General features: G+C 52.7%; 1 protein-coding gene across 6 annotated transcripts in view; it reads left to right on the top strand.

Moving 5' to 3' along the window:
* Positions 1-13,164, top strand: part of hnrnpc (heterogeneous nuclear ribonucleoprotein C) — a 36,386-nt gene extending 23,222 nt beyond the window's left edge. For 4 of the 6 annotated variants that reach the window (XM_069912701.1, XM_069912702.1, XM_069912704.1 and 1 more), the window contains 8 exons: positions 4,037-4,307; positions 4,872-4,947; positions 5,162-5,212; positions 7,221-7,271; positions 9,669-9,820; positions 10,320-10,457; positions 11,383-11,504; positions 11,914-13,164. In XM_069912701.1, the coding sequence (XP_069768802.1) occupies positions 4,037-4,307; positions 4,872-4,947; positions 5,162-5,212; positions 7,221-7,271; positions 9,669-9,820; positions 10,320-10,457; positions 11,383-11,504; positions 11,914-11,997 (945 nt within the window). In that variant the 3' untranslated portion in view covers positions 11,998-13,164. Of the gene's footprint in view, positions 1-3,568; positions 3,647-4,036; positions 4,308-4,871; positions 4,948-5,161; positions 5,213-7,220; positions 7,272-9,668; positions 9,821-10,319; positions 10,458-11,382; positions 11,505-11,913 lie in introns of those variants that run through there. The other 2 variants (XM_069912705.1, XM_069912700.1) reach the window with 2 other exon arrangements.
* Positions 13,165-13,948: the final 784 nt, after the last annotated feature.

Genomic DNA, 13,948 nt, shown 5'->3' with positions numbered 1-13,948 from the left:
TGTCCCCATGCTGTATGTCTAAATTAAAAGATTTCGTGTATGACTGAATGACCAGCAGAGGGAGCAGCGTGTGTTTCCCTGCCTTGTGTTGCTCACTGTAGGTGGGTTCTTGTTTGTCTATTTCAACTGATGAATTGTGAGTGAGATGTTTTGGTTACATTCATCACTGTTGATCTCTTCGGGAATTAAGGATTTTGACATCAACCTCTCCTGCGAGAAAGCAGCTTTTCAAGTTAAAGATAATTGTGTAAGGGGATAACACTGCTCGATTCAGAGTAACTGCATAAACATTGACCTTCCCCTTTTTCCTCACCGCCATCTTGAATCTTTCCTCTGCCCACTTTGGAAATGACTGGTTTAGAGGGCTGTATTCGGGCAGGTGGGACCAGTGTGGATGGGACATTTTAGTCACCTTGAGAAAGTTGGACTGAAGGGCCTATTTTCATGCTCTGACTCAGGAGTCTTGGGGTTCATTGGCTCAGGAGGAAAAAAGTGGGGGAGGGGGGTGGTTTATCATTCTGAGAAGAAATTGGGAAACATTTCTGCCTTCCAAGACCAAGATGAGGTTAAAATATTTTTAAAATTTAGACATGAGAGCACACCCTTCCAGCCCACGAGCCTGCCCCACGCCCCTCCCCCATCCACCAGTTAACCTAACGCATATATTTTGAAGGATGGGAGGAAACCCACACTAGTCGCAGGGAGAACTTATAAACTCCTTACGGCACTGCATTCAAACATGGGTCGCTGGCACTGGAATAGCATTGCGTTAACCACCAGGCTAACTGTGCCACCTTAAATTCTCTCTCCCCTCCCCCCCCCCCATTAAGATGGGCTGCTTTCATGGGAGGCCACAAACAGCAATGCGAGCTGTTCTGGTTGCCCAGCCGTAGGAAGGTCGTTATTCGGTTGGAAAGGCTGTCGAGAAGACCATGTTTTTTTTAAATTCCCTCCCTGGAGCAGAGGAGGCTGATGGCCATTAAAAAAAAAGTCTGAAGGGGCATGGATTCAGTCAGTCTTTTCCCCCGTTGTAGGGGAATCTAAAACCAGAGGGCATCAGAGAGAGATTTAAAGGGGACCCAAGAGAGAGGGAGGGGCACCTTCACACAGAGGGTGGTGGCTGTGTGGGATGTTGATGGAGGAAGGGGGCAATACAATGGTTTAAAGAAATTTGGACGGGGACATGGAGAGGGATAAGTTTAAAGGGATACGTGCTGGACACAGGGGAATGGGACCAGCTTAGGTAGACTTGGATGGCAGGGATAAGTTGGGCCAAAGGGCCTGCAAATGAATTTTCTTTCCTGGAGGATGGTGAGGAGGAAACAGGGATGGGGAGAGAGGAGGTGGGTGGTAGATTTCTGGATGTTCAGGGGATTGAAGGGTATGGGATAGGACAGAAGTTTTAAGCAAGAAAATAAGCCATAAACAATGATCAGTGGCCTAATCAGCAGATCCTGCTCATCCTTCTCATGGGTAGACAGGGCAAGTGTCTCGAGAGGTTGGGGAGCTGAGATGGATTGTGTTGCTGCCAGCTGAATCAGCTAGGGTGGACAAATCCACCCCCACCATGACACCTGCCTCACAAGGCCAGATATTGGGGTGTAAGGCTGAGCTCGTATACAGTCAGTCCCCTCGTCGTTTTAATCCCTTTGGGATGGGAGGACATGGCTCCCTCCCTCCTCCAATACCCGAGTAAAATCCTCTGTCATTGGGGTGGGGTTTTTGTTGAAGGGCAAAGAATGTTTTCTTGTGTATTAGATTTACACATACAGAATAGTAACAGGCCCATCTAGCCCACAAGTGTGTGCCACCCAAAATACCCAAATTAACTCCAACCCTTTTTTTGAAAAGTGGGAGGAATTCTGAGAACCTGGAGGAAACCCACACTGGCACAGAACAGAACATTCAAATTCCTTATGGACCGTGTCAGATTTGAACCCTAGTCGCTGGCGAGCTTGCAGTGTCTTTTGTTTCCACTCCTTTTCATAATGAACAGTTTATTGGCATACGTACCAGTGCAGTATGCAGGTGGCCCTGACCTTCTTATTTGCTGCTGGCACGTTACAAGAATTTCAGATAAGGTGTTGAGAGCACAAAATGGTAGAGTGGCCCTCATGTGGATATGCCCAAGAAGGAGTGGGGCATGAGTGCAGATGTGGGCGGAGATTCTGCCCCATCAAGCTGGGTAAAGTGCATGTGTCTATTCAATGTTTCAGTTCTTTCTGGGTGATTATTTCTAGGTATTGGTACTAGGCATAATGATAGTTTGGCATGGACGAGTTGGCTGAAAGGCTTGTTTTTGTGCTGTGGTGTTTGAATGATGAGAGCAGATTGAAGCTTTCCCACATGGCCCAGGAGGCTGCCTTTCTCTCCCTCCCCTCACACATCCCCAGTGGAACTGATGGGGATGGGACACCATTGCAGAATCATCAGTCTGGAGGGCTGTGTTGGGGAGCGGGTTGTGCCATGACTCTGAGCTTGTTAAGGGCATAGGATGAGGAGCCTCTATAAGGGAGAGGCTGGGGGAGGGAAAGGTTTCCATTTACTGGGGTGGAGGGTCAAAAGGGATGTGCTGGGGACTAAGGACAAATGGCAGGTGGGTGAAGCATACCAGGGCAACTGAGCATATTGGGGGAGAGGGAGAGTGCAAATCAGTCTTGACGGAAGTTTCCTGCCTGCTCTCTCCATCCTATCTGATAGCTCTGCTCTGATACATGAAGTAACTAGATCGTTCAAACCCGACTCAGTCCCTGGATGATTGGCCGGAGATCATTTCGTACCTGTTCCGTAGAAATGTGGCATTGGCAAGTTTGAGATCCTCTGTCCCTCCTCACCTGGCACTGCATCCAGCTGCTCAGTCCAGGAGTTGAGGGGGTAATGAGTCCACAGCCCATCCGTGGAGGGAAGGTGGTAACCAGCCTCGGATCCTGGGAATACTGCAGAGTGCCACCCCCCTTCCCAACCAACTCTTGGCTGGGGGCCACCTCCCCATCCCTCCATCCTCTCCCTTGCAGGCTGGGTCCCTGGTGTCGTCTCCTCCCCCGCAGGCCGACCGGGTCCCTGCTGTCCTCCCCTCCCCCGCAAGCCGACCGGCTCCCTGCTGTCGTCCCCTCCCCCGCAGGCCGACCGGCTCCCTGCTGTCGTCCCCTCCCCCGCAGGCCGACCGGCTCCCTGCTGTCGTCCCCTCCCCCGCAGGCCGACCGGCTCCCTGCTGTCGTCCCCTCCCCCGCAGGCCGACCGGCTCCCTGCTGTCGTCCCCTCCCCCGCAGGCCGACCGGCTCCCTGCTGTCGTCCCCTCCCCCGCAGGCCGACTGGCTCCCTGCTGTCGTCCCCTTCCCCCACAGGTGGAGACTGTCTCCACTCCCCTGAAAGACAAGACTGGGCCCATGGAATCCAAGATGGGCGCGGAGGCCTCTGGACCCTCATGGCAATGGTGTGGCGCCCAGAAGGAATGTTTGGCCTTTCTCACATCTGCCTCCCCACAATCTCTGGCCCTGCTACTCAAGAACGACCAGCGGGTGTGATCCTGGCACCATTTCCATGAGTTGAGATTAGGGTGAAGGTGAGAGAATGGAACCAGGGCCTTGATATTCGCTCCTTGTTGCCCTCACCAAGCGGTTGGGCCTTCTCGCCTTGGGAGGCGGGGGTAAGTTTTGTCTGGTGTGCGTCTCCCACTCTCTCTCCTTCTCCCTCTTCCCCCCCCCCCCCCCCCCCCACCACCCCCGGTGAATTTGGACAGAGTTGGGGCCCTCTGTCCTCGGTAAGTTTGGAGGAGGTGGGAAAGGGCATGGGTGCTGGAGAGGGTGCGGTCCAATGGGAAACCCGAACTGAGAGGTGGATTTTGGTCGAGAAGCTTCGGGAGCACCAAAATGGTGAAGGGATGGGTGAGAGGTCTAAGAGGGGCTAATAATTTGCGATCGATTCTTTTTTCTCTCTCTCTCTCTCTCTCTCTCTCTCTCTCCCTCTCTCCCTCCCTCACTCCCCAACCCCGCTCCCTCCCCAACACTTTCCTCCCTTCGGGACAAAACTCTCCAAGGGGTACGAGAGCCTCATGGCAGCCAAGCTGATGGCCAGCAACGTGACCAACAAGAATGACCCCAGGTCTCTGAATTCCCGGGTCTTCATCGGCAACCTCAACACGGCGGTGTGGAAGAAGACTGATGTGGAGGCTCTCTTCGCCAAGTATGGCAAGATCGTAGGCTGCTCCGTGCACAAGGGCTATGCCTTTGTGCAGTATGCAAACGAGAGGACAGCAAGGACTGCGGTGGCGGCAGAGGATGGTCGAATCATTGCGGGGCAGCCACTGGGTGAGCTGGGAGGAGGATGGGGAGGGTGAGAGCAGGTAGCGTGATGGAGGGGTCAGAGAGGGAAGGGGCTGGGAGGGAGCATGGCTGTTCACAGGCTGGGTGCTGAGATGAGGTACTGCTGATACCCCAGCCCCAAATGCACGATGGGTGTCCATACCTTCTCCCCTATTGAAGGTAAACATGATGGTTTACGAGACAGTGGTGTGAGGGAGTGGTGAGTGGGGAAAGGGGTGGTCTTACGAGGGAAGGCTGGTCCACTGGGTGGAGGAGACCTTTTGGTCCATCCACTGGCTCCCATCCTCTCAAATACACTGCCCTTAATTTGATTCCCAGCCACCCACCTTTCCCTCTCATCCATAGAGTGTGGGGGATTAGGCTGTGGGGCAGTTATCCCTCCAATCACGGGGGATGGAGCAGATGTTGGACATGCATGTTCAAGGGATGGAGGATGTGATGGGGAGCTGGCAGCAATGTGTGGACAGGTCCTGGGGTGGGCCATGTCTCTACACTAATGTCGGGGAAGTTCCCTCGGTTGCTGACCCCCATCCACTTTCCGTATTGTAGACATCAACCTGGCCGGTGAGCCAAAACCCAACAGGCCCAAGAGCGGCCAGAAGAGGTCGGCTTCCGATATGTACGGGTGAGTCAGCTGTGCGCAAGGGTCTGAGGGCCACCGGTTGCCTCCTTCCCCTCCCTTCCTCCATCCCCAGTGTCTCCCTCCTTCCTCCCATCCTCCTTTCCTGTTGTTTCCCTCCCTCCCTCCCCGAGTCTCCTCCATCCCTACCCTGGGTTCTCCTCCCTCCCTCTGTTTCTCTCTCTCTCCATTTGAAACACCTTTCCCTTTATCTTCACAGGTCCACATCAGACCTCGACTACGACTACTTCAGGACCGACTTCTATGACAGGTATGGATGCTACCTCTTCCATCATCACTGTGCGATGCACCCTGCATGGCTCACCATTCCACCTCCCCCCCCCCCCCCCCCCCCCCCATGCTCACTGTGTGATCTACCCTGGAAGGCTCATTCCACCCCCAGTACTCACTGTGGGGTCCACCCTGCAAGGCTCGTTCCATCCTGCATATTGACTGTGGGATCCGCCCACATACTCGTTATGGAATCTACCCTGCATGGCTCACCCTAACCGCCCCCCCCCCCCCATACTTGCTGTAGGATCCACCCTGCATGGCCCATCATCCCCCCACCCATACTCGCTGTGGGATCCAGCCCGTTAGGTTTGTTCCATCCCGCATATTCACTGTGGGATCCACCCTGCATGGCTCACCCAACCCCCCCCCATACTCGCTGTGGGATCCACCCCTACATGGCTCTCACCCTCCCTTATCCAGACAGCAATGCTGAGGTTTGTTCCTCCCCCCCAAACTGCAGGTGCCCTCCTTTCTACATGAGATGGTCAGGAAATATTGCATGAAAGGGAAGGGATGCAAGGTCATGAGTCAGTGGCGGAGAGAGCAGGGGGTTGCGGGTCAGTGGCAAAGAGAACAGGGGGTCGCGGGTCAGTGGCGGAGAGAGCAGGGGGTCGCGGGTCAGTGGCGGAGAGAGCAGGGGGTCGCAGGTCATTGGCGGGGGGTCCGGGGGCTTGCGGTTCATTGGCGGGGGGACTGGGGGCTCGCAGGTCAGTGGTGGGGGGGGCCCAGGGGCGGGGGGGTCGGGGGCTCGCGGGTCAGTGGCGGTGGGGTGCTGGGGGCTCACGGATCAGTGGCGGTGGGGTGCCGGGGGCTCGCGGGTCAGTGGCGGGGGGGACCGGGGGCTCGCGGGTCAGTGGCAGGGGGGACCGGGGGCTCGCGGGTCAGTGGCGGGGTGGACCGGGGGCTCGCGGACCCTTGGCGGGGGGGGACCGGAGGCTCGCGGACCCTTGGCGGGGGGGGGGCCGGGGGCTCGCGGACACTTGGCGGGTGGGGACCGGGGGCTCGCGGACCCTTGGCGGGGGGGACCGGGGGCTCGCGGACCCTTGGCGGGGGGGACCGGGGGCTCGCGGACCCTTGGCGGGGGGGACCGGGGGCTCGCGGACCCTTGGCCGGGGGGGACCGGGGGCTCGCGGACCCTTGGCCGGGGGGGACCGGGGGCTCGCGGACCCTTGACGGGGGGGACCGGGGGCTCGCGGACCCTTGACGGGGGGGACCGGGGGCTCGCGGACCCTTGACGGGGGGGACCGGGGGCTCGCGGACCCTTGACGGGGGGGACCGGGGGCTCGCGGACCCTTGACGGGGGGGACCGGGGGCTCGCGGACCCTTGACGGGGGGGACCGGGGGCTCGCGGACTCTTGACGGGGGGGACCGGGGGCTCGCGGACCCTTGACGGGGGGGACCGGGGGCTCGCGGACCCTTGACGGGGGGGACCGGGGGCTCGCGGACCCTTGGCGGGGGAGCTCACAGGTAAGTGGCATCAGAAACAGGGTAGTTTAAGCTCAACTACCTTGTACTTGGCACTATGAGAAGGGTTGTTCAGTGATCAGTCTGAGGTAAATTCTAACGTGTGTACAGCAATGTAAAGTGTAAGAACAAGAGCCATTTCAGCATGCTGAGTTAGATTGGGGAGAAGGAGGTATCCAGGTGATAAGGCTGATCATCAAACTTGTAAGAAGACTTGAAAGGAAAATGGTGGTGTGGAAGATGTGATAGGGCTGGGAGGGCATTGAGATTACTGTATTTCAAGCATAAGTCTGCACAGTTTGAGGGGTGGGGAGAGAGACGGCCCAGGCGTTTGGTGGTGTGGGGAGAAATGGCCCCAGGACATAGAGCAGAGGAGATGCAGGACTGGAGAACCAGGATTGGTTGGTTTGTGTTGAGACCCCAGCACAAGGATGGGCTGTTTGCTGTGAGGAAATCTGTAGAATTTGCTGGGCCTTGGACCATAGAACTAATCATGTGTGCACGATGTTCTCTCCCCTCAGCGCACCCCCAAGCAGGCAGTCGGAAGCTTATGAGATCCCATCACTAACCCGGTAAGAAGGCTTGGCCCATCTTTATCAGAGCAAATTATTTCCCATAAACATTCATGTACCTGTTAGAGTGGTTAACAATCATTTTATCTATCTTGAGGTTAAAATTACCAAAATATTCAAAGATTATGCAAGTTTAACTTTCTTCTTTTGATCGATTATGTGAAATTATCTCTTTCTAAATGGTCTCTGTTGGTTTTATCTTTAATAGGTCATATTAATTAATGGTCATATAAAATAATAATCTTATCTAAATTTTGGGATTTATCTCAAGTAGTCCCAGTCTTTATTCCAAAATCCTTTTTTGATAATATTGACTCTAAAATATCTTCTTTATATTTGGAATAAAAAGAATCCCAAATTCCATTTGCAGAAATTAAAGAAAGATGGTGGTATGGCTTTACCTAATCTTAGATTCTATTATTGGGCAGTTAACATCCGCTATATTATTTTCTGGATCTACCATTCTGATAAATTTGAACACCCTTATTGGGTAGATTTGTAATTAAATTCCATGCAGAGGTATTCAGTGGCTTCTTTATTGGGACCAGCTCTTCCTTTTACACTTTCTAAGATTAGTAGACATGCTTTCAACACAATATGTAAACATACATTACGGATTTGGTTTCAATTTCAGAAGTTCTTTGACTTGAAAAAGTTTATTTTATCTAATACTGTTTCTCTTAATTTTTTTCGCCAACTGTCTATAAGTGATCAAGCCTTCCCTTTATGGGAAGTTAAAGGAATCACTTTTTTTTCAGATTTGTTTATAAATGATAGCTTAATGTCTTTTGAACAATTATCTAATAAATATATACCTACTTCCCTTTTTTTTTTTAGATACTTCCAAATTAAAAATTTTCTGAATACTGCCTAACTTTCCAACATTGTACAAATTGAATTTGGTTGATACTTTTTTCATTTGAACCCTTCTCATAAGAGTTTAATAGGTAACATTTATAATGTTATTAAGATTGGAATCAAATTCTAATGCCAAAATTAAAAGGCCCTAAGAGGATAAACTTCAGTTACATCTTCCAGAGGAATGATGGGAGAAGATTTTTGGATTGGTTAATACCTCTTCAATATGTGCTCGTCATTCTTTGATTCAATTTAAAGTGGAACATCGGGCTCCTATATCGAAAGACATATTGCCCCATATTTATTCTGTTGTTAGTCCTATTTATGATGTAAATCAGAAGTGACTTCTCTTGCTCGAATGTTTAGGTCGTGCCCTATTTTGGAAAGGTAGATATTTTTAAGACTTTGTCAGCTCTGCTGGATATTAGTTTGCAACCTAACCCATTGACTGCTCTTTTTGGAATTATACTTCCAAAAGTGGGACAAGTTCCCACTTCCACGTATTGGATTGTAATCTTTTCTACATTGTTGGCTTGAAGAGCAATCTTATTTAAATTAAAAGATTGAAATCCACATACTTTGAGTGGCTCGCTCCAATTGTGTCATGATTAAGTTTAGAGGAAGTTAGGAGTTGCACATTTGATACCTCTGTTAAATTTGGAGACTTGGCCACCTTTTTTAAATTATTTCCCCATGACTTTTATTTCTTTTCTCTTTGTTGGTGAAAACCAGATTAATTTTTATTAATAAACTCTCAGGATCGGCTTCCCAGTTTTTTTTTTCCTGAGATTAGGTGAGGTTTTATATAATAAAAATAAGTTTTGAAGATTTCTGTTTGAGGAGCTGAGAACATATTCGTTAATGGCGGTGTAATGCCATATGTTATATGGTAATATTATTTATCCTAGATTACGTACTTTTATTCTTGTATTACCTTTAATATGATTAATACAAATATTGAAAAGGAAAGAAGGAGGCTTGACCTTCCTTCAGTTGTGCCCCTCTCCTTGTCCCCATGAAGCATTTGACCCTGCTGCAGTTACAGAGGGTGGGAAACAAATCTGTCCCACTTTCCCCTCCTGCTCTTGTGGATTCATGAACCCATTGTACTCACGTACATAACAATAATCTCTCCCCCATCTGCACTGTGTACTCATGCACACAACAATAATCTCTCCACCCCCCCCCCCCTGCCCCCACATATCATGTACAGGACTATAATCATTCCCAATCCGCACCGTGTACTCATATACACAACAATATCTCCCCCATCTGAACCATGTACTCGTGTCCACAATATCTGCCCCCCCATCCGCTCCATGTACTCGTGTACAAAATATCTCCCCACCCCCATCCACACCGTGTACTTGTGTACGCAATGTCTCCCCCATCCGCACCGCGTACGCAATGTCTCCCCCATCCGCACCACGTACGCCGTGTCTCCCCCATCCGCACACGATTATTGTACATGACAATAATCTCGCCTCATCTATACCTTGTACTCGTATACTGATGTGTCCACTTTTTCCTCTTCTGCAGGATGTACCCCTTCCCCAGCCGGGTACCTCCCCCCTTACCCCGACCTGTCACCATTGCCAAGCGTCCACGGGTCACGGTGCCTGTGCCAAGGAGAGGGAAAGGGAACTTCAATAGCAAGTCTGGGCAGAAGTCGGCATCATCAGGGAAACCAGGTACTGGCGTCAGAGGTTTCACTCACTCTAGGTTGTGTCCTCGGCTCTCGACCCGATCCAGCTCAACCTTGACACAAAGTTTTTTTTCGCCTTCTTTGGTTGCCCAATCCCAGGGCAACAACATATGTATTAGAGAATACAGATATCCTGTGTACCATCCCTTCACCCTCCACCAAGGGCAGGGTTGGACAGAATGAAACTCCCTCCATCCGCATTGGCCTGTCACGCACTCCCAGGTCAAACACCAGGTAAAGCTCCCAGCCTACTGTCCTGTCTCACACTCCCAGGGACAGACAGACAGTGAACCTCCCACCTCACTGTCCCGTGTTACTCCTGGAGATGGACACAGAGTGAGACTCCCTCTGTACTTTCCCGTCACGTACTCCTGAGGATGGCGTCAGAGATGTGAATCTCTTGAGGGCTGATGATGGGGGGTGGGATAATTGGGAAGAACTTTGCCCACCCCATGTACTCACAGACTTCCGTCTTCGCCTTTTTGCCCGCACCCCTCGCCGGCGACAAGTGAAAGCCAACGACCTGGCCACCATCAAAAAGGAGCTGACGCTGATCAAGAGCAAAGTGGACTCGCTGCTCGACAGCCTTGAAAAGATTGAGAAGGAGCAATCTAACCAGACCGGTGAGCTGTCTACATCCAAGCATCACCAAGCTCTGCCCATCCGTGAGCTGGCTGAGGCTTGTACGCCTGGTTATCCACACTAGTTGGATCCCCTCCTTCCCCCAAACCCACTCTCTCCCGCTGTGTCTGTAGAGACTCCACCTTCCTGCACCTGGTTCAATCCCCCCCAGTCCCTTTCTGTTTCCACGTGGAGGCTGTGGGTTCTAGGAGAAGCTATGGACTCTTCTCACTGTTGCCCAGAGGCGGGGATTGAACCTCAGTCGCCACGTCTGGCAAACGCTGAGCCCCAAGATGCACCTCGCCTGCCCTTGCCACCTTCACCAGTAACTCCCCTCCCCTTGTGCCTTGTGTTGTCAGTTAGTCTCTGGGGGTGGACGGCTGAGAGATATGGACATGTCCCACTTCAACAGGTAAGTGTGTCTGAACCTCCCTCCCCATCACTGCCCCCCGCCCCCCCCCCTCCCTCCCCCCCCCCCCCCCCCCCCCAAACCAGATGGATGGGATGGTGGGCCTTCAGTGACAGATTTGTTCTCTATCCTTCCTCTTCCCCTACCTCAGGTGAGAAATTTTGGGCCTGGTACGTGAGATGCTTGTTGTGGTGGGGGGAGAGGGTGTGGAGGACAGTGAAAGGGAGGAGTGAGTAGGCTCTCCCAGTGACCCCCACATACCCCTCTTCACCACCCCCCTCCACCTTCACTGTTGAGGTATTGTAGAAGTGACACCCCTTCCTTCCTCCATAATTGGAGTTGGGGAGGGGGAGGAAGCTGAGTATTGCTGCATCTCCCTGCTCCCCCACACCCCTTCTATGTGCACCACACACTGGAATGCATGGGACCCATCCATGGTAGGGGTCTTCCTGCAGCCAAGGCCATCCTGATTAAATTCTGGCTCCTCTCTCAACCCAAATCCCTCCCATCCCGGACAGAGACCAAGAGCGAGAAGGTGGAAGAGGGGAGCAGCGCCAAGGGGGCCAGCGAGTTGAAGAAGACAGAGAGCGAAGGCACAGGCGAAGAGGGAGACCTGCTGGAGGACGAGGAGGATGAGCAGGTAGCAGCCAGTGGCATGGACTGGCGAGCGGGTGGGATGGGGGGAGTCAGGTGGACATGTGGGAGGGACCTGGCCTTAGATTGGATGTTGGGAGGGGTTGGGGATTTGGGTCCTGGGGTGGGAAGGATGGGTGCAGGAAAGAGAGTGGAACCTCCGCACTGATTGAGGGGAGAGTAGGGGAAGGGGGTGGGGGGGGGGGGTTGATAGGTTTGGACTGCGGGGGTGGGAGGGTGAGGTGCAGGATAGTGAGAGTGGGATCCACGGCAGTGGCGGGGGAATTGGGGAGAGGGGGCCTGCACGCCAGGATTTGGGTCCTTTGGGAGGGGGTGCAGGATGTTGATCCCCCAGGGTCCCTTTGCTCCAAGCCTTGCAAACTGATCTTCCCCCCCCCCACCTCCCCTCTTTCTAGTTGGAGGACAGGAAGGGCCGGAAGGAACGAGAGGAGGGTGAAGAGGATGGAGGGGATGATGCCAACGGCCAGGACGACCACTAGGAGCACCCGGTCCCAAATCAGCGCTGCGGGAAATAACAAATGCGATAATTCCCCCCCCTCCCCCCCCTGAAACCCATTCCTACTCTTCTGTCCTCCACCTCCCCTCTCCTCGTTGGGTTCTTGTTTTCTATATTAAAAAAAAACTTTCTGTTGGTCAGACAACAGCTGTTTCGAGCTGGTTTTTATTGTGACTTTAAACATAGCATCTTAAAAAAAACAAAATGAAAAAAGTGGGAGGGGTAAGGCTATCTGTTCACCCATCTTACCTTCTCACCCACCCCCCTCCCTGCCTTTTACCCCTCTTTGCTCGCTCCTTCTGTCAGAATTTCAGGGTATCTCCTGGTCACAGGGAGGGGAGAATACACCCACCCTCCCCCACCCAGGTCTCAATACCTACCCCCTCCCGATGTCGCCTCTCACTTCCTTCAAACCTACTCTCTCCTTCCTCCCTGATCGAGTGGTTTTTTTAAAAAGGTTCTGGTGCACCTTTTTGGGTGAGGTGGGGGTGCAAGTGAAGAGCTCGGCTCTTCATTAAACATAGATAATTTCTGTGTCTGTGATGGATTTGGGAGGCAAATCCTACCTCCTCCTGTCACTGGGGCCAGGATTTGGGCACTGTACAGGAGCGAGTTATAGGTCTGTGGAGGGGTGTATTCACCCCACCCCCCCCCCCTTCTTTCCATGGCAGTGACCCTGTGCCCCCTCAGACCCCCTGTCAAGGGTGGGGTAGGGTGCTAACTGGGGTCCAGCCTCTGGATCTCTACAACCACCCCCCCCACTTCCCTCCAGGTGATCAGGTTGCAATATGGGGCAGATAACCCCCCATCCCCTCAGGTGTGGGGAGTCTCGTGGCTGAGTTATCAGCAGGTTTGGGAGGAGCTGACAGATCTTTTCGAGTCCTCCACCTCTTCAGACCCAACCACTCATTCCTCCTCTTTCCATCCCCTCCTGTCCAGTCATGAAAGCTGAAAGCTTTACCTGCTATTACCTTTTTTTAAATAGACTGCCCGCTTCAGAGAGCGGGGAGGTGGTGGGGTGTGGGTTGTGTCGAGGCATGCTGGGCCTCCACGAGTCCAGCAGTAGAACGCAGTCTGTATGTTTTCTAGACTTTCACACTGTATCAGTACTGTTGGGTTAATTAAACATTTGAAGAATATGAAAACCAAATTCGCCTTCCTGACATTTGTTTATTACTCACATTTTGTGCTCTGTGGCTTCCTGAGCTGCACCTATTTGCCTGCATTCAGCTCACATTCCCTCAAAACATTTCCTGACACTCACCGAAATATCTTGAATGGAATTTCCCCAGCTTCTATCCTTCCTCTGACAGCCTGTTGCACCCACCACTCTTAGTGCAAAAAGGTGCACCCTCGTGTCCCCTTGAAGTCTCCCACCTTAAATTCGTGTCCTCGTCTCCTGATCCTGGGGTGACCGTCCATCTTATGCACTGGCCTTCCTGATTTTAGAAAGCTCTCGTGTCCAGTTTAGGGTCACCTGATTGCACAGGTCCAACCTGAGGAAACTGTATTTGCCGCTCCTCGATGCTAAGCCATCACACACAAACAATACATATGCAGGACAAGATTCCCCCTCAGTCTCCGAAACTCTAGGGAGAAATGTTTCAGCAACTCAGGCCCCTCTAGTCCTCAGGAGTGACCCGACTCAGTGGCTTCCTTCCTACAGCTGGGAGAGTGGAACTGTGCACTGTACACTGAGCCCAGGCTCGCCACTTAGTTAGGTGTGACTGACCTCCCAGCTCCTGGACTCTGTGCCCCTGACTGGCGAACGCAGGGCATGCCGAGCACCTCCTTTGCTTCTGCAGTGTGGTCCTCCCACCAGCAGACAGCATCGCTTCCCGATTCCAGTCTTGCTTGTGCGCTTGCCGTGCAGACCTCCCACTAGCAGGTGGCTCAGTTGGCAGATTCTCTGGCATCTCCATGGCAACATGACC

The sequence above is a fragment of the Narcine bancroftii genome, unplaced genomic scaffold, assembly GCF_036971445.1.
Source record: "Narcine bancroftii isolate sNarBan1 unplaced genomic scaffold, sNarBan1.hap1 Scaffold_180, whole genome shotgun sequence".
Taxonomy (NCBI): domain Eukaryota; kingdom Metazoa; phylum Chordata; class Chondrichthyes; order Torpediniformes; family Narcinidae; genus Narcine; species Narcine bancroftii.
The sequence above is the reverse complement of the archived record's forward strand: the minus strand, read 5'-3'. Positions and strand labels throughout refer to the sequence as shown.